The 19,500-nt window shown below is 37.9% G+C and overlaps 1 protein-coding gene across 1 annotated transcript in view; it reads left to right on the top strand.

Moving 5' to 3' along the window:
• The window catches only part of gpc6a (glypican 6a), a 125,421-nt gene that overhangs the window by 66,958 nt on the left and 38,963 nt on the right, over positions 1–19,500 (top strand). The window contains exon 4 of the mRNA XM_030779983.1: positions 10,027–10,192. Within this exon, the coding sequence (XP_030635843.1) occupies positions 10,027–10,192 (166 nt within the window). The remainder of the gene's footprint in view (positions 1–10,026; positions 10,193–19,500) is intronic.

Genomic DNA, 19,500 nt, shown 5'->3' on the forward strand with positions numbered 1-19,500 from the left:
TCTGTCCTCATGTGTACATCGTGTGTCAGCGGATGTCACTCCGAGAATTTTCGAGAGGCATCCGGTGGGAATTGGCCTAAGGAACACTGTGTACATGGAATCCTACATAAACAGATCAAATTACAAAAATGGGATTAATTGAACATCCAGTCCCCTTTTTTCTTGGGATGTTTTCTCTGGATTAAAAGTAGAAAATCCCACTGATTACTGGATTATGAGGACCATTTGGGAAATTCTATCTTCATGACGCTGTGCTGTACTTAAAAGGCCGAAAAAGCCCATAAGAAGATTTGTGGGAATATTCATCTCAGAGATTAGACGATAGTGCTGGTTAAAGGGTAAAGAGATGTGCAGGATTACAGTTCAGACATTTTTTCATGTGTGTGTTGGGTAAAGTTAAAAGTAAGGGCTGGGTGAATATAAAGGTTTCTCTATGTTTAAATACCCCTACTCAGAATGGATTTCCTCCCACAAATAGTGTAGTCATGGAGACTTTAAGCCCTTAAGCAAAACATAAGCATTTTTGAAATATAAAATAACATTTAGGTTACATAAGAGGTAGACTGAATCTCTTATACAGTTAACTGTAAAACATAAGAGTTGTTCTGTACAAAATTTATGGTATCTTGACTACTCACATCTGATATATTATATAGAAATCTACAATAAACTCTCTCTTTTATTCTAAATGTATCATGTGAGTTATAATAAGACATTCCAGATACTCAGTTCAAATCCCAAACAGATGGAATATTTGGAAATGGGTGCTCCCCAAGATCCAATAATGGGTCCCAGTAAACGACAGCAGAGCATTCATTTTGGTCTTCTGTGTCAAACTCTCTGCAAGACAGATGAATGCGAGGAATGCTTTACTCTCTGTGGTGTGCAGATGGTCAGATAATTTCTGACACCATTGTCTCTCACAAAATATAATGTTCATTTGCAGTTTCAAACATGTTACTAGAATCCGTACCCCTCTTAAATTTTGCTGTACGGATGTGGGGCCTCTTGTAAATTGAGTGACATCTTCTTGGGAAAGAAATGGTGTTTTCTGTTTGTTTTCAAGTAAAGATAGATAGATAGATAGATAGATAGATAGATAGATAGATAGATAGATAGATAGATAGATAGACAGATAGATAGATAGATAGATAGATAGATAGATAGATAGATAGATAGATAGATAGATAGATAGATAGATAGATTAGGGGTGAGAAAGAAATAACAATATGTTTTTTTTTTCATGTCTCCATTAGGTAAAGTAAATTTTATAAGGGAAGTTCTGCTATTTACCCAAGGAAAGATTAATTCAGCAATTTAGAATGGAGTTTTTGCCTGCTCAATAGGAGATTGTTGTGAACAGCTGACAAAATCCTAGCAGCACGTGTTTTTAAAGTGGATGTTCATGCTTCGTTTGAGAGACATTACCCAGCTGAAACACTTTAGTGTTTATCATGGTTAATTAGGATGTGTTTAACTAGCACAAGATTAACAGTCTTATTTCTCCACTTGTTAATGACTCTTCTTTATAAGATGTGGACTGAGTCATAGGATCATCATCCCCAATTTAGCACGGAGATAACAGGAAAAGGCATCTTTATTTTAACAAGTACTCAAAAGAGAGCTGTCAGCACCCATGTCGCGACATGACGTCCTCCGGCTTTCTCGGCAGCCCGCTGCGGCCCTCATCCACCCCTGACCTTTCAGCAGGTACCTGAGACTCCTCTCTCATGGGGAACTTCGTCTAACAGAGACCGCGTCAAGAGCGGCGCTTTGATCTGAAAGCTATTTACACAGCAGGCAAAGGGTAGGCGTTAAAGGATAACGATACAGGATTTATCATACGATACTCCCCTCTAGCCTTTCTCCTTTCCACTGAAAAAGGGGAAAAGGAGAGGCCGGGCAGATGAGTGAGAAGCCCAGGCGGACATTTGCACTGACGTGACCCATTCCAGCTCCTTATTTTTGTACTTTTCTTTTAGTCTGGCAGCGTACGGGGCGCGATGTGATCTCTCCTCTCTGGCCATGCATGCATGCATGCTGTGGGGCCGGGCCAGGCCAGGCTGCCATGTCGTTTAGATCTCTCATGCGAGTTCCTTTCTCTCCCGCTTCTTCTCTCTCTCCTAGTCACGACTGTCAATGGAACAGAGGCTCTCTTTTTTTGACTTTTATCATAGCTGACACTCCACTCGCCTCGGTGGGATTGTCCTTCTCCTCTAGTTTTCATTTAAAAACCAGGCCAGTGCAGCGTTGTCCTAACCCAGAGCAGAAACCAGACACCCCTTTTTGAGAGACAGAGAGAGATAGAGAGAGAGAGAGAGAGAGAGAGAGAGAGAGAGAGAGAGAGAGAGAGAGAGAGAGAGAGAAGCTTGATGACAGAAAGGAGAAAATAAGTTCCAGGCCCTCAGCTACACAGACAGAGCTGTGCCAGTTTCTAAATTGAGTATGGTGAACGCTGCCAAATCCAAGAGTGCTTCACTCTTTCATGGTGGTATACGCTTGACAGTACTACACACATGCAGACACACACCCACTCATAATCACATACTCATATGTGGCGTATTATGTGTGTCTATACATGCTCAGACGTCTATTACACGTGATATTGTAACATCATTTGGTGTATTTCAAAAATTTTATCCCGTAGAAAGAAAATAAAAGTGAAGTAAAGTCAAGTTTTTGGATATATGCTATTTTTTTTTCTTTTATTTTATTTTTGTTGTTTGTTGGGTTTCAAATGTTAACTACTTGTCCTTTACCCTTATGGTTCAGCAAGTATCTATGCTGAAAATATCACGTATTTTCAAAATGCCAAGGGTGATAGGACCAAAAAAATATATAAAAAGAAAACGACAAACAAACAAGAAAAAAAAAAAAAACAACAACAACAAAAAACAAAAAAAAAAAAAAAAAAACAAACAACAAAAAACAGCTTTATATATATAGGCACAAAAAATGCACAGACGATCCTGGTCCTTATTCTTCAAAGTCTCTTGCTGCTGTCACTCTATGTCAGCACTGGAAGAGGGAGAAGAGATGCTGCTTCTTTTGTCATCACAGTTCTTGTCTATGTCTATATCCCTAGGCACAATAAAAGTGTATGACAGTATATGTGTTGTTCTTTAGTTACTTGGGAGACAACCTTTTCAGTTTCATGAAACCGACTCCAGATTGAGGGAAGAACATGACAGTCTTCTAAAAACTTTTTTTTTGGCTTATTTGATACTCGACATAATTGGCTGTGACGGCACGAAAGTGGCCCCATATATTATCTACCACGATCTGAAGGTGATTTCATGGAGCTCGATTTAGCAAGATAGTAAAAATTGTCCAGTAGGATAAAAAGAATAGGCTATTGATATTGGACAGTCCTTACTTATGCCAAACTAGGCATACCGCAAATAGAATTTAAAGGAAATATATTTCTAATTTAACCAGACAGTAAAAATTGTCCGTAGAATATAAGTTTTGTTATTGACCTGTCCTGGCTTAAGGTTATATTTTATATATTCATATGGGAAGCTGAACAATAACGAGGCATACCTCTGGTACATTTTCTAATTTAACCAGAGAAGAAAAATGTCCAAGAGGAGTAAAGAGTGTTAGTTTTATAACTGAACAGTACTGACTTATGTCAGTTGCTTACTAGTTAAACTAGGTAACCATGTGCTGTTTTGTCAAATATTCCAGCACTTTGAAACATGACAAGCTCAATAGATTCCAAAGTGTTCTGGATGTGTTACGTACTCAAACAAGGCTGTTCATCTTCTCCTCAGCTCATAAGCAAATAAGATGAACTGCAGTGTAGGTAGTATCATCACCATTACCATCATCATCTCATAATCTTTATGAACAGCAAAGTAACCCAGAATTGTACACTCTCTGCCAAATGCTTGTCCTTGAAAGACATGTAGAGAGTTTAATCAGGGGGCGGTTGAGCATAATAAAGCGTGTCAGTAGACCGTGGTGAGTGGCGACAGACCATGGAGAATGGAGGCCTGAGTTCTTTTTCTTTATTGCCTTGTAAATGCACCTCATGTCCTGAGTACAGGGTTGTTGCAGAGAGGCAGAAAACCAGTGGGGACCTTGTACTGTCAACCTAACAGGAGCTGATTATGCTGCAGCCAAACCTCCATTGATAGAGGGAGGCGTACAAGGGACAAGGAAGCGCAGAATGGAGCGCATTGGCTTGTGCGTTCAATTAAGCATTTGGAGACCTTAGGGAATTTCGGTACCTGAAAGTATCTGTGCCAGTAAGGGCACTTCAGGGCATTTGGTGCAAGCCTTTTAAGGTTTTTTTTCTTTCTTTCTTTTTTTTTTTTTCCTTTATAAATGATGTGTTCAATCTGGCTATTACGTTTAGCTATTCTTGTGTTGTTTTCTGTGTTTTTTTGCCAAGTGCCTCTACTGCATTTAGTTAGATCATTTTTGTCTAAAGTGTTTCTTTGAGTTTATCTATAAAATTGTGTTCGATATCTCTAGTGTTATTCTTTATATCGTTATTCTGTACAAGTTTTAATAATACTATCATCATTCTAAATAATCAACAATCAAGACACGCATATGAACTTAACAAATAACACAAATCATACATGAGCATTTCTTAACATGACATGATATCTTAATGTGACATAGAAGAGATTCCTGCTTTAAAACATAAACGTGTCTTGGCAACATGTCAAAAAGGCGACAGATACAATATGTTCTTTTATTAGCATTCATGGACTTTATTTTAACTACATTACATGGTCTCTGCATGGTGTCCTGTTCAACTGACCTTTTTGGGGAGTCGCCTCTGCCTCGCAGCTATGTTCATGAGTCACTGCCAAGGGTTCTTTTGGGATATATGACGGAATATTGTCAATACTTGTTACAATATGCAATATCAGTGAAATACTGGCTTAGTGTTGCATTGACACTTCCCTAGTTATGATGTCATGTGTGTGTGTGTGTGTGTGTGTGTGTGTGTGTGCGTTTTCTCATGTAATTTTTATAGCCCTCAAAAGCAAGTAACCAAATTAAACTTTTATCACTATGGTAAAAGAAGTCATCCAGTTTATTTCCAGTAAAATACAGATTATATTTGTTATAGTGCTGTTTAAGTCAGGTTCTCTCTCTCTCTCTCTCTCTCTCTCTCTCTTTTTTTTTTTTTTTTATTTTTACCGTTCATTTCTTTGCCGGGTCTCAGGTGCTGGGCACTGTTCTTTGTGACAGATGGTGCGTTGATTTTCACAGTTTCAGATCTTTGAATGGTGCCAAAAGGCATTAATGACTGTGTTTAATGCACTCGGGAAGTGGACATGAGGGTATTTGACTGCTAGCATCCCCACTAGCCCAGCTCTCATTTGAACCTCTTTGCTGGATAATGGACCTTCACTGTATGGTTTGGACAAAACTGCAACATACAACATTGACCTCTGTACACCTGTTTACCCTTTTCTTGGCCCTCCAACAATGCAAAACAACATTTTTTTTTCTGATTGTCATTGTTATGATTATAAAGCTGGGCTTTCTTTTCATCGTTTATTTTTCCTGCTTTTCTTCTATGATGCTGTGATTCTGATGAGTCTGAATTTGTATTTCACTGCACTGCAGCACGAGTGAAATTTAGACCAGGAACCTCCTTCATTGAAATACTGTCTGTGACCTCTCATTTGTAAATGTAAAATAGCCCTAGCACAGGAATTTCAGACTTAGTAATGCTGACCTTATGGTCCTAGCATTTTTCAGGTTTTCTCAACTGTACCACATCTGATTCAACTCATTGGCTTATCATAACATATCTCAGAAAAAAGGAGAAAAAAGGAAATGTAATTCATAAGGACGCACCTATAAAAAATAAAGCATTTAACCAAATAGTGTCCATTGCTGCTCTCAAAGCTCTCATAAAGCTCTAAAGAGGCTTTGTTTTCTGAGGACTCCCAGATACACAGCACACATACTATACTTTTTCCCTTTGCTCTCTGTAACTTCTGATGACAGGTGTACTACATCAGCCTGGCTTTGCTATGATGACATCTGGAAAGAAAGAGTAGGAATGGGGGGTGCAGTTGTCCGCTATGATGAAATTACATCACATCAAAGGAGATGTACCCAAGCCTTTCTCATCCTCTCCTCCACTGAAAGTACTTCCCCCCTTATTTTAGGAACATTGAAATTCCTTCCACTCAATATGTCGTGCCAAGTTGGATTTTGCGTCGTGTAAAGACATTTCAGGATTAGGTCCTCACTGCTGACTGGGATGTTCTTTTCGTCAAGCAGAAGTCATGTAGAACTGAAGCAGAGCAGAACTCAAGTCACGTTTAGCAGAACTTCTAGATACCCCCCCCCCCCTCCTCCCGGCCCCTCCCCCAGATGTCCCTTCAAGGTTAATTTTTGTGTTCTTTATCCTATAGCTCTTGCCAAAAGTTGTCATTGTTCCTGAGATGTTTGAAAAATTTCCCAGTTGAAGAGTAGAGGATAATCCACAAGAGGGGTTTTGTTGTAGAGAAGTGGCTTCACTTCAAACAACAGTTGATATGTGGGTTGTTTTGAAGAAACAGCCAATGAGGTGCTTGATGTAGTCTTTGAGGCTATCATGTTTTGGCATTGCTCCCCAACCTACATGTAATTCTCTTGCCCTTCTGAGAAACAATGCTTTTTTTTTTGTTGTTGTTCTGTCTTACAGTTATGTATTCATACAGCGTTACAATCACCTCTCATACAAAGGAAAAAAAAAAAAGTCACTCCTGGATAACATTACCTCATTATTCTGGCACAGTACACCATACACCATTGTTATCAGCTCTGGAGTTTCTTCTCAAAATAGCCCATAAGTGTTTCACACTCTCCAGTGAGGATGGGCACTATGCTAGTATGATTAACTGCACCTTCTGTAGGTTTGGGCCACTGTTGAGTTTAGGCACCGCATGTGTGTTTTCCCTGTCCCACGCTGATCGATTTTAACGAGCCCCTTTTTCTCTCTTGTGAGTGACCTCAAGGTTAATGGCGTCTTGAATCACAATGAGAAGAAGCCACTGTAGCTCTATTAGTGAGTAGGCAGGCAGTTTATCCAAGCCAAAGACAGTGCGTTTTTCATACAGCATGTTGAGAAATAGGAGAGGAAATCCCATTTATATCACTATAAGGTCAACGGTCCAGTCAAATAGTGCTTCAAATGGAACTATATATATATATATATATATGTACACACTGTATACTAATAAATGTGGTACTCACACTACTCAAACAAATAACTATAAATGCGCACCAAAATTGTTATTCAGTTAATGCGTTTTAGTGTCATAATCCCTCAGTGCAAGTCACAGGGCCACTAGAAGGCTCTCATTAAGTGATAAAGGGTGAAGTAATGAGTTTTGGAGTGCCATTTAGGTCAAGCTTTACGTATGAAGCAGTAACAACCTTCACAAACATTCAGAATTAAAACAAAAGCAAACCTCATTTTTTGTTTACTTATTTGTGTATGTGTGTGTGTGTGTGTGTGTGTGTGTGTGTGTGTATATATATATATATATATATATATTTTTTTTAATTTATTATTTTTTTTTTTTAAACATGCTTTTTTCAAGTTGCATTTCCCCCTATTTCCAGCTGTGCACTGTAGCCTGCTTTGGTCGCTCCTAAATTGATTTGTAATGGTAGATTATGTTGCGCATTAACAGTGAGCCTGTCCATTTCCCCCCTAGCTGTAATTTATGCTTTTTAAAGCCATTTGATGCGGCATATATCTACCCACACAAATGAGCTAAGCGATCCCCTGTTTTATTTATGTTGTAAATCTGTAAAGCACTAATGCGTGATGGACAAGCATGATCATGCTGGCAGTGACATAGCTTGGCTTCATCTTTCTGGCAGGAAAACATAACAGATTATTAGAAATAAGGTAGATTAGTAAGGCAAAAAAAAAGAAAAAAAAATAGATTTATATACAACAAGCATGAACATAATCCAAATGCAAGGTTTCTCCTACATTAGGTTTTATCTTGCATGTCACGGCTGAAAGCAGCTGAAAACTAGAACTCTGTGAAGTTAGGTATAAACAGAACAATGTTTACAGGAACATGTCTGGTGATTAATATCTTTTAGTTTGAATGTTGAAGCTGTAAATCGCAAAGTGGACAGGGCCGGGGTTTTTTTTGTTGTTTTTTTTTTTAGCAACCTGTGTATGGAAGGGAGGATGCTGCAATGGATACGAGACTCTTAAGAGGTCAGCACTTTGTGGCGCTGAACTTTGATTCATACAGGAGGTTGTGAAATTTTATTCCTGTTGTATCATTTTTCCCTAGAGCATCATTAACTTGAGAGGAACTTTTTTTTTTTAAAATGGAGACAGAATATGCCTCGTGTTCGGGATTAGCAAAAAACAAAACAAAACAAAAAAAACACTCGCTACAGTGTGGTGCATCTTAATTCGCCTTTGTAAATCGTCCCAATTCAGCTGTAAATGTGTCAGAGCAGCTTTGTTTGATCTTGTCTTAAAAAAAAAATGACTTTGAGGAGGCAGCTGATAATGGTGGTATATGCCTGAAGAGATAGCCCAGATACCTCTGGCTTTGCTGAGGAGAAAGAGGGAAGGAAAGATTGAGGGAGGAGAGCGAAGGGAGAGAAAGAGAGAGGGGGGTGAAGGTTTTGGTACTGTTTGTATTTGAAGAGACATCAGAGAGATGTGAAAAGAAGATGATGAGCGTTAGTTTTTAGCCTAGCATGAAAGTATATATCGGTTCTCAGATGTAACAGATCTCTGAGCTCGTATCTTCAACTTACGTGTGATGTTCAGTCGTCGTCAAAGGCTGTTCAGAAACTAAGCTCAATGAAGAAAAAAAAGAAAGAAAAAGAACAGTAATGTGTTTACATTTTTCTTTCTTCATTTACTAATCTTTGGTAATTTTAACACTCAAAATCTCTCAGTTACTGTAATTAGAAAGTGGAGTGACCATGTATATTCAAGAATAAGAAACACATTAATGTGTCACATGCTAACATGCTAGCAGACGCGGCCTACTTGGAGCCAAGCTGTGTTTCTCATGTTGCCCATCTGACGGCCCACTTACTTCTGTGGCAACCGTCACTTGTGTAGGCTTAGTTGGCAGACTAAAAGCAGAGTGGGTCACAGTCAAGAGCTGAAGTCAACCATAAGGATTGAGGCTGACATCCAATTATCAGCTGATGCTGAAGGTGGATGTCCTTTGCTTTGAGAGGAAGCAGATGTGAGAATGCTGTCGGTTTAGGTCAGTTTGCTTCAGGAGAGCAAGTCATCGTAGCTAAATCTGTTGTCAACAATATGAGGGCACAGAAGTTGTTGCTTGCTTTCTTGTATTGTGATGTGAAACTTTTCTGTTTGTTTGTTTTTGTGGGGTTTTTTTTAAATAATAAAAGACTTTTTCATGTTTTTTTTTTTTTTTCCCTCTGATATAGAGGACTAGTGATGATTTGTAAGATGTGTCTTCTAATGTAAGGGCTTAAATTTTGATCGGTTTTTGTTACATTACATAGACGTTCATGATAAATTGTGGAAGTTTCCTTACTTTTTAGCCCGTGCAGCGAGCTCCTCTTTGTCCTTGCAGTGTAGCAGTGATTCCAAACCCAGTTTCTAAGGGCTTCTTGGCTCTCTACCCATTTGTCCTTTTTAAAAAGCAGCACATCTGCATGAGAATATCATAGGTTAGATAAGTAGCTACGCTAGAACAGTAGTAGACTAAGCTTAGAACAATACACCTTTTGCTGTCACATGGTAGTCAAGTAGATGTAGTGGAAGGCGTCATAGACTTACATGTGTTGAAGTCATGGCTAAGAATCAGTGCGCAGTTCAGAGAAATTCAAGAGCTTTTGTAAATGCTCTTTAAACCCTTTCTAAACTTGTGAGCAGGCGTATATTATGTTGCACTTATATATATATATATATATATATATATATATATATATATATATATTTTTTTTTTTTTTTTTGGAAAGAACCATATGCAGTCTGTTAATGTGAGCCCTGGAATGAGCAACTACAACTCAGACTTTTTGTTGTTTTACTTCTAGGTCAACGTATCACCTGGCTGCAACCGAGCGCTGACTAAAATGCTGTATTGTCCATACTGTGTGGGCATGCCCGGTGTGAAACCCTGCGGTAACTATTGCCAGAATGTCGTGAAAGGATGTCTTGCCAACCAGGCTGACCTGGACCCAGAGTGGAACCTATTCATTGGTAAGATGAAATATTTACTTAATGAAGCTACCTTTTATGGGATAGCTTGTATTTACCACAAATACACAACCAACCAAACAGACAAACAAATAGATAAATAAATAAAACACATTAGTTCATTTAAAAGATAATATTTCAATGCTAACAAGGCTTAGCATTGTTGTCTGCCTGGTTGAGTACACATTTCATGTCTCATTTGGGCATAGTTTCGCATAGCTTCTTTTTTTTTTTTTTTTTTTTTTTTCTTGCACAGCCATTTCAGTGTGAATAACTGCATTTTGCTGCCAAATGACCATGGTAAATGCATTGTTCGTAGTCTCGAAAGCACAGTCTATGAGTGCCTCAGAGTTTTTTTTTTTTTTCCTTTTCTGTTTCTAAAGACTATAAGGAGATTTGGAAGTACAAAAATGGGGAGCGTATTTTGTTTTACTAGCATGTCGACATTGGTAGGTATTAGCTCCCTCCGTCGGATTCTCTAGAACCCTGCCTTTCTCCTGTTTAGCACTGTTATGTAACATTGCAATCTAAGGGTTCACATCCTTTCAGTGACAAGCCACTCTGAGGCTTACGCTTAGCCATTCATTGAAGGTTTCAGTACTTTTGCATGGACCGTTGAGCTTATACAAGGGATGTCAATAAAACTGTCTGCTCCAGTTTTCTAGGGAAGGACAGAATTTGAAATGCTTTTTTATGTATTAAAAAAGGCTTGTTGAACAATGGTGCACATAAAAAGATTAGAAAAACCAAAAAAAAACCCATGTGTATTATTTTGCAGAAAGCACTGTCACCTTTAAAAAGAAAGTCTGGCTGCAGCCAGCTTCAGTTCTGAGAACCCATCACTAGCACTGAGAGCAGTGTTACAAAAAAATACATTCTTTCAGCTTTCTAAAGCGTATAAAAGTCCCAAACAGTTTTTAAAGCTTGCATTAGGCACAGTTATTTCTATCCTGATGGATCTTTCAAATATTTGGGTATTAAGAGTTACATTTTTCTCTTTGTCCTTCTTTAACTGCCACTTCTCAGTATGTCTCAAGAGATCATACGATTTGTGTGTGTGTGTGTGTGTGTGTGTGTGTGGGTGTGTGTGTGTGTGTGTGTCCACGCTTATGTTCTGTTGAAATGTTGACATTTTTAGATTCGTTTTCCTTTTGCTATGGATTTTTTAATCAGCTTATGGCACAGCCTCAAAAAGAAATTGACTCGGCCTTCAGTGTTGCAGGTCGATTAACAGAGAGACGGAGAATCCATTTCTTTTTTCTTTTTCTTTTTTGAATATTTATAGAAGTGGCCTGTGTGAAGACATCCTTTGTTGCAAATATCATCACTTAAGAAACTGCTTTTGGTCGTCTCCGCAGATGGGACTAACCTTTGCTCTGTGTGGCAAACATGGCCTTTACCTACAGACTCTGTTGATGTGCCCTTCTCACCTGCATTGATTGGCAAAACTGTGAGGAAATTCCAACTGTGTTTCTGCTCCCATCCTCCCCATGTATCCTCCATTCAGTTTATTGATCTGGTCTTTTGAGTGCTTTCAGGAATTGTGTCGGTTGGTTACCAAAGTATCAGAAAAGGGAAGGATAACAGTTTGAAAGCAATCTCCTAATCAGATCTCTAAAATGTGTGGTCTTATCTCCTATTGTGGCAAACATTTAGCGGAATGATCTAAAAACTGGATCATCCTCAAACGGAGTGGTGACATTCAGATTTGCTAGATTGTGATGGATAAGAGTGTCCAAGCGCAAAATGTTCTCGGACTCTTATGGTTTCATTCCATTTTTTTTTTTTTTCCAATTCACACTCAGCCTTCTTACATGTCTACATTTGGAGTCAGTCATCTCATACTTGGAGAACTGAATTCTCGTAGTTGTTATTATGAAAAGAAGGTATTTGGAATGCGGCTGCTTTGATGATATATTTTGAGTTTGCTTCTTTGTCAAACAAACTAGGCTGTCAGACACCCAGTAAGGAACTAGAACCCATATTTGTTTGTGCTTCTGGAGTTATTTTAAGTTCATTTTTCACAAATATGTTGGACCTGGGAAAAGGGGTGTAGTGGCTGAGGGCTGGAGCTTGGACTGTCAAAGAAATGAATGAAATGTATGTATTTATTTATTTATTTCACCACTAAAACACAATGGGCCTCATTCACCAATACCTTCCTAAGTTTTTTCCAAAATGTGTTTTTGAGAAAAGCCCTAAGAGAAAGTCTACATCTGATTTGTGATGTGTTCTTAAACCGTAGAATTGTTTGCATCTTTGTTCTTAAAATGATGAATCCCATTGTCCTCGTAAACTGAAACCACGTGTCAGTTGTTCCTACTCAGCACGGGTAAGCACATCGCCAGTCCCCTTAAAAGGGCATGAGACTGCAGGACCGTGTGCACGTACAGAAATCTATGGAAGCCTGTTTCGGGCCACATTAGAAAAAAAAAAAAAAAACTTGCTTTATTGCGACTTTATTTCTCGGAATTCTAACTTTATTTCAGTGAATTCCGACTTTGTCTCTCACAATTCCGGCTTTTTATTTCTCGCAATTCTCGCTTGTTTTCTCACAATTCCAACTTTTTTTTCTCGCAATTCTGACTTTATTTCTTGGAATTCTTAGTTCTTTTCTAACAACCAACCAGTAACTTGAGCCATCACTTCTGCTCTCGCTTTAATGGTTCAATGCAACACACGTACAGTAGCAGACAGGAGCGAAGGCTACAATGGCTGTGTCTGCTCTGCCAGGTATTTCAATATTTATCCATATGTATAAAAGTAAAACTGACTGATTATCACACACCTGCTTTACGACCTGTCTGGTTTCAGATGGGATAACCCATAAGCAGTGTATGTAAACCTACTTCTCACTTATCACAGTCTCCATCAACTGTTATATTCTCATACTGCTTCTTTTGTTCATTGTACAAAAGTATGAATGAATATGCACTACATTCTGTAGTGTTACATGAAGTGTTAGTGTAGTGTTTATTTATTTTAAAAGACCATAATGCTTTGTAAAATAATAAAAAGAATTATTAAAAAATATTATAAATGATAAAAATATTATTGTAATCTAAATCCTATAATATTATACAACTGTAGAATTGAAGAGAACACAATAAACAATTATTTTGGACAAACAGGCCAGCACTCAAATCTGTGTAAGTGTGCTCTTGAGTGTGTGTAGTGTGTGTAGATTCTGTTCTTACTTAAGACAACATTGGTCAATGTCAGAAAACTGTGTAAGTGGGTTTTAAGTACAATTTTTTTTCCCAAGAACAGTTTGTGAATGAGGCCCAATGTTTTTTTGGGTTTTTTTTTTCGTTTTTTTTTCTTTTTTCATAGTTTTCACATTCAGATATTCAGACACATTTTCTATTGTTCAACCATTAGCCTGAGGCAACAGACAGAACATGACATAGTAGTGTGATATCCTCCAGAGGCAGAACAAAATGTACTTTTTGAAAGAGTAATAGGAAAAACTTGAGGGCAGTTTAGATCTAATCCATTAAACTCCCTGCTGTTCAGTTACCAATTCAAGTAATTATATATTCTTGTTATTTTTGAAGATTTTCTTAAGCCAGTAGCTTTAGCTATAAGTAACACCTAAACCATTTTTTTCGTGCATGTTTTTTTTTTTTTTTTTTTTTTTTTTTTTTCTTTTTCTTAAATCTCGGGTACATCATGCAACAGTGAACTTTCTGTCTTTGCATCTAAGTCTTCCCAAAGTAACCCAGACACTAAACACACTAAATATTGTGGTCTATTACCATCCTGTGCCCATCGTTGCAACGGTGATCTGGTCCAAATGAAGGTTTTGTGTTTTGTGGCTTTAAGGGTTTATGGCTTAAAGAATCTGCTGCTTTTGCATGGCTGCTTGGAGCGGGTGAGGCATTGCGACATAGCAAGAGAGTGAGACGCCTGACCGTCAGGTTATTCTTAGCCGACTGATGAATACCGTAGGTGCCACCTCTGGACTGAGGTCAGAAGAGTGAGGAAGTATCATTTTAGCCATGCCCTCCTCACATTTGTCTCCCACTTGGGTCGTCTGGCTGGAGAAAGAGTTAGGTGACATGCTAAAGGCTTAGAATAAATGGGTGACTGCAAAGTGCAGTGTGCTAAGCGTACATTGCTCTGAAACAACTGGCATCTTTGAGCATATTAATTTTCTTAATTTTCTATTGAATTTTTTGTTCGAGTTACTCCAGGGGTGTGGAGAAAGAGTGAGGCATTTCTTTAGAGAAGGAATTTTGTAAGGGCATGTGGTTGTTAAGAAACGACTACACTTTGAATAGCAACACTTAAAATGCCAGTGGTTCTGGACAAGAAAACAAATTCTTTACAGGCCACATATGTCACGGTAGTCACAATTTAGCCTTGCTTTTTTTACAGAGATCACACTGCTTATCAATGTGTTGAAATGTTGAAACAGGAATAAAATGATGCATGTTTTGCATTACTTCATATTTCTAGTTTCTCTCATGTTCAGTAGTGTTCTAACAGAAATCTGAGATGGATTTACAAGGAAGCACAGTTAGAATATAAAAAAAGATGCAGATCAGTGAAATGTGGTGTTTAGGGAATGCGTAGTATATGGAGGAAATCACAAATCATTTAGATAAGCAAATGTTTTATTGTGGAACCATAGAGGGGAATGTTTGTCATTGCCCACATTAGGGCACGATCTTAAAACTGAAAATCTGTATTTTTTTTTTTTTTCCCCAATGCTAATTACATATTTTCAGTGTGTGCTGCGGTGCTTTGGAATGTCGAACGTGTCTTTGTGGTTCAGGTATACCTAATTTTAGCGTATCAAAGCACTCAGGTGTACATTAGTGATTATGAGCAAGCCTTCTCAGGCTGCTCTCCTGTGCCCTGAATTTCTGACTCTCAATCATTGAGGAAATGTGTCACTTTATCCTCTCCATGTCCTAGTTTTAAAACCTCCACAAGATTTGTCCAAATCACACAGTTCGGAGAGAAGCCCTTCATAATGTACTCTTAGCAAAAATGTTATTTTTGTTGTACCAAGATGATGTTTATTAGAGATTTAGTACAGATTTTTATTTTGGTAAGTCCACTAACTTCACTTTGATCCATCTTAATACTTTTCTTGTTCATAATCCCTTCTTGACGTCAGACGAAACCATCATTTTGATATCAAACAAATGTCTGACACTGTCCACGCTGTGTTCAACCAATGTTAGTATATGTCCATAATTACATGTCTTTCTGAAAATGAACAGGACAGAAAGACTGTGTCAGATAATCAAATGCAATGAAATGCAATAAAATCAGAGACACACAATTGTGTACATTGGTGGTAATAGGTAAATATTGCATGGACATACATAGTATTTATTAATATTAGCAAAGTAGCTGGATGTGAAAAGGAGTGAAAGACTGACATAAAATAAGTAGATGGTCTTCCTTCAGTCAAGAGAAAGATTATTTATGAACTATTTGTTACAAACTCTGTGTTTAAATGAGTACAGTGAGCTGAAAATCTCATTTCTGCCTGTGACTTTCTTAGCCCTTTCCTCTCCGCTTAGGGGTTGTTACCTAGAGTTTTGTCATTGCTGTTTGTGGGTTCCATCAAAAAACAGAAGGGACGTGTTGACATTTTCATTTACAGTTCTCACATGAAGTTCACGGATGCAGACACCTCAGTTTTCCTCCAGCATCAGTTTAGCTTCGACAAAGAATAACACACTCAAGAACTTATTTGTCTGTAAGACCCTTTAAATTGATCAGAGAAGATACAAACTATTGGCCAAGTTCTGGCTACTCAGAACTATTCTAGAAATTTCAATTTTACCATGATTGCTAACGGGATTTGCTAAAGTCAGAACTCACAAATGCCATTGAGACCCTCTGACTGGACCTGGTAAGTAATACTCCTTCAGGTCTTTTCATCAGATCATTTTGAAGGAGTTTGATTGACAGCAATTGTGGATCACTGACTTCTTGATTACTAGCTGATTAATGACTTCTCGATTGCTTACATGATTAATGACTAGATATATGCATCTGAGTCATTTTCTTTTTTAAATTAAACATTTCTGTTATCTCTGTAATTGAGTACTAGAATATACTAGAATTACTATACTAGACTAGACTATACTAGGATTAAATCTAGTAACATCTAATGTATTTACTTCCTTGCTGATTTAGTGTTTAATATATAATATGTGCCATGTAGTATCTAATATATAGCATGTAGTATATTCTGATCTTGTGGTCTGCTGTACTGTCTAGCTATCACTTCTTGGAAAATTGTTTTATGTTAGTACATATTTATAACAGTTTATACTAACGAAGTGTAAAAATATTTACTCTGTGTATACACAGTTACATATAATATAACAATATTTATAATAAAACCGTAATATACTATATACCATCAGAGCTGTGCCTTCACAAATAGGCCTTGAGGCCCATGTGCGTGGATGGAAATCCATTAGTGTGTAGTTGTCATTAGGACCAGGGATTAGGGATTTGTTTCATATTTGAATGATTGCAGACATTGATGCAGGGTAACAGCACTGAGAGAAGGGGTTTGCATAACTGAACACTTCTTTTTGCCTTTCATGGAGACGCTGTGCCCTATGGAAGATAAGAAGGACTCTAGAGCCTTCTTCACCTGTCAGACGACAGGCACTCTACTAAGGCACGCTGAGGCTCTCAAGCAGGGCTCTGGTGAAAACATTCTAAGATCTTGTCGACTTAACATTTGTTGTCCCACCTTTCATCTCTCTGAGTTCTCATTAACCATTATATATATATGTGTGTGTGTGTGTGTGTGTGTGTGTGTGTGTGTGTGTGTGTGTGTGTGTGATGGAAAGGTTATAGTTCACAAAGGCTGATCTACAGGACTGCTTTGTTTGCTGCACAGCTCCTGAGATATGTCAGATTTCATTTTGCTGGATGACTGAATGAATATAGCTAAATAGATTCTAGCAGCCTAAGCAGACTGTAAGGAAAAAAAATATATATATATATGCCATTGCTTGCATCATTATTTGAATTGTTATTTTAGATGTGTGTCCCATACATTTGAATCTGTTAAATAATGCACACACGGATGCACAGCCACACACGCGCACGTGCATTCTTGTCTTTTTTGTAACACAATTATGCATGCTTTTCTAATAATCCTTTTAATATGCTAATATGCCATACCATTGTCAGCGCATGTCATTAACACAGACAGGCTTCAAACACACCTCAGACATATGGGCCCAACCAGAGATGCACTCACAGTTATATAGGGAAAGACTTTCCTTTCCATTTCAATTGACTCATGGTCATAGTGCAGTCCATCACCTTTCCAAGTTTTTTTTTTTTTTTTTTTTTTTTTTTTTTCCAGTGTGTTACAAGCCCAGCATTGTGTAGTGCACCAGGCACCACATTTGGCTGAATTTGTCGTTAAAATTAGATTTTATTACTCTTAGTCGCAAGAGAGATGACAGTGTCATGGAATAATGTGTGGAAAGGTTGTCTGTGGATATATAATTCACTGTGTGGCGTGTACATAGAGTGTCTGGGAGGATTCATGTCTGTACTGATGAAAGACATTGGCCCATCCGTCACATGCTCGCATGACAAACGACCCCCAGCTCTAGATTATGACCGACACATCATTGTCATTATTCTTGTCAGTACCTTGTTGGGAGGTCTATGCAGAGTGTGAGGTAGCCTGTTGTAATACAACCCATACATGCCATTGCCCTGTATTGATAGCTTGGAAGAACAAAGTTTGCGCTTAAATGTACTACATGATATCACATATAACAGTGCGACATGAACTGTTTTATTTACTGCCTTCCATGAATATCTATAAATAAATACATACATACATACAGACAGACATACATATAGTTAGTATAATGAAACAATATGTTTATTTATTTATTTATTTATTTATTTATTGTCTTTCTTTTTTCATGTGCTAAGTTTTGAAGACATTTCCTTGACTGAAAACCAAGCTGAGTTAAAAGTGCTGCGTCCTCAATATTGGATTTTGGTGGCTGAATCCTGCTCATTATAAGTGCTAATTAAGATTTAGGTCTGTGTTGTCCTTTGTTGAGTCCTTTGTCACCGCAGTGTAAGTGATCCGCATTGATTTTATTTGCTCATTCCTTTTTAATTGCGTTGGCTTTTCTCCTCATGTAATATGACCTCATCTGCATCCTCCCCATTCATGAAAATTCAAGTCAATAATGTTTTTGTGCCCTTTGAGAAGGACTCCTGGAGAATGAGATAGAAATAAATGACAAAACACAGAGCTCATTTTAAAAATGAGGGCCTTCAGAGCAACCCATCAAGCAGAGAAAGGTTGTGGTAATTTCATAACTACAGCATAAAACTAAAATTGCTGAATGTCTGTTTTCAATTTCTGACATATTGACATTTTGTATGACTGCTGTGCATAATGTAAGAGCTATGCAGTCAAGGCTAACACAGGGTCTGGGTATTTTATTTTTCAGTCACATTCTTACAAAAAAAAAAATAATAATAATAATAAATAAAATAAATAAATAAAAATCAAATATTCATAAGCAGCTTTGAAATATTAATACCAGTATTAATGAATGTCTGGATAGGTTTGCAATGCATACATTGGATTTAAGTGCTTACTTCACTGTTGATCACATAAAGATCGTGTGGATCAAGTTCCTGTCAATGTATGACTTTTGCATTTGCATTATAGAGATATAATGTTTGCACACAGTACTCTCTTAAAGGTGTTTCTAATGCTAATGCTAATATATGAGTTTCTGCCAGTATCTCATTGACTCATTGTCATTTCTTCCAATAATATCTGAGAATATGACAGCCTAGTGGCCAAACAAGCAATAAAGTGACAGGGCCAGGCGAGCTGCTGCCCCTCTGTGACCTGACTCCTCAGTGACTTTCTGAGCTGTCATCTGTCAGCACGTTGCCAAGGAAACACATATAATGCCATAGACAATTCACCATATCGTCAAAGAGGTGGAGGAAATGAGAGCGTTACCACTGATTCACTCAAGTCAGTGACTCATTCAGATAACGCTTTGTTACCTAAAGCTAAAATTACATACAGTGACTAACTTTAAAGTATAGATTCCATGTTTCGTAAAGGGCACCGATATAATTTTCCCGGACACAATTGGGAATTGTGTTGCATTTACATGAGGTAAAATTGTGTGCATGTCTCTGTGTCTGTCTCTGTCTCTGTCTCTGTCTTTCTCTCTCTCTCTCTCTCAATCGACTCCTCCTTTGCTTCTGTTCTTACGATGTTGTGTCACTCCTGGGTGTTCTTGGGCTCACATCATGGTTCT

The sequence above is a fragment of the Chanos chanos genome, chromosome 7, assembly GCF_902362185.1.
Source record: "Chanos chanos chromosome 7, fChaCha1.1, whole genome shotgun sequence".
In the NCBI taxonomy this organism is placed as follows: domain Eukaryota; kingdom Metazoa; phylum Chordata; class Actinopteri; order Gonorynchiformes; family Chanidae; genus Chanos; species Chanos chanos.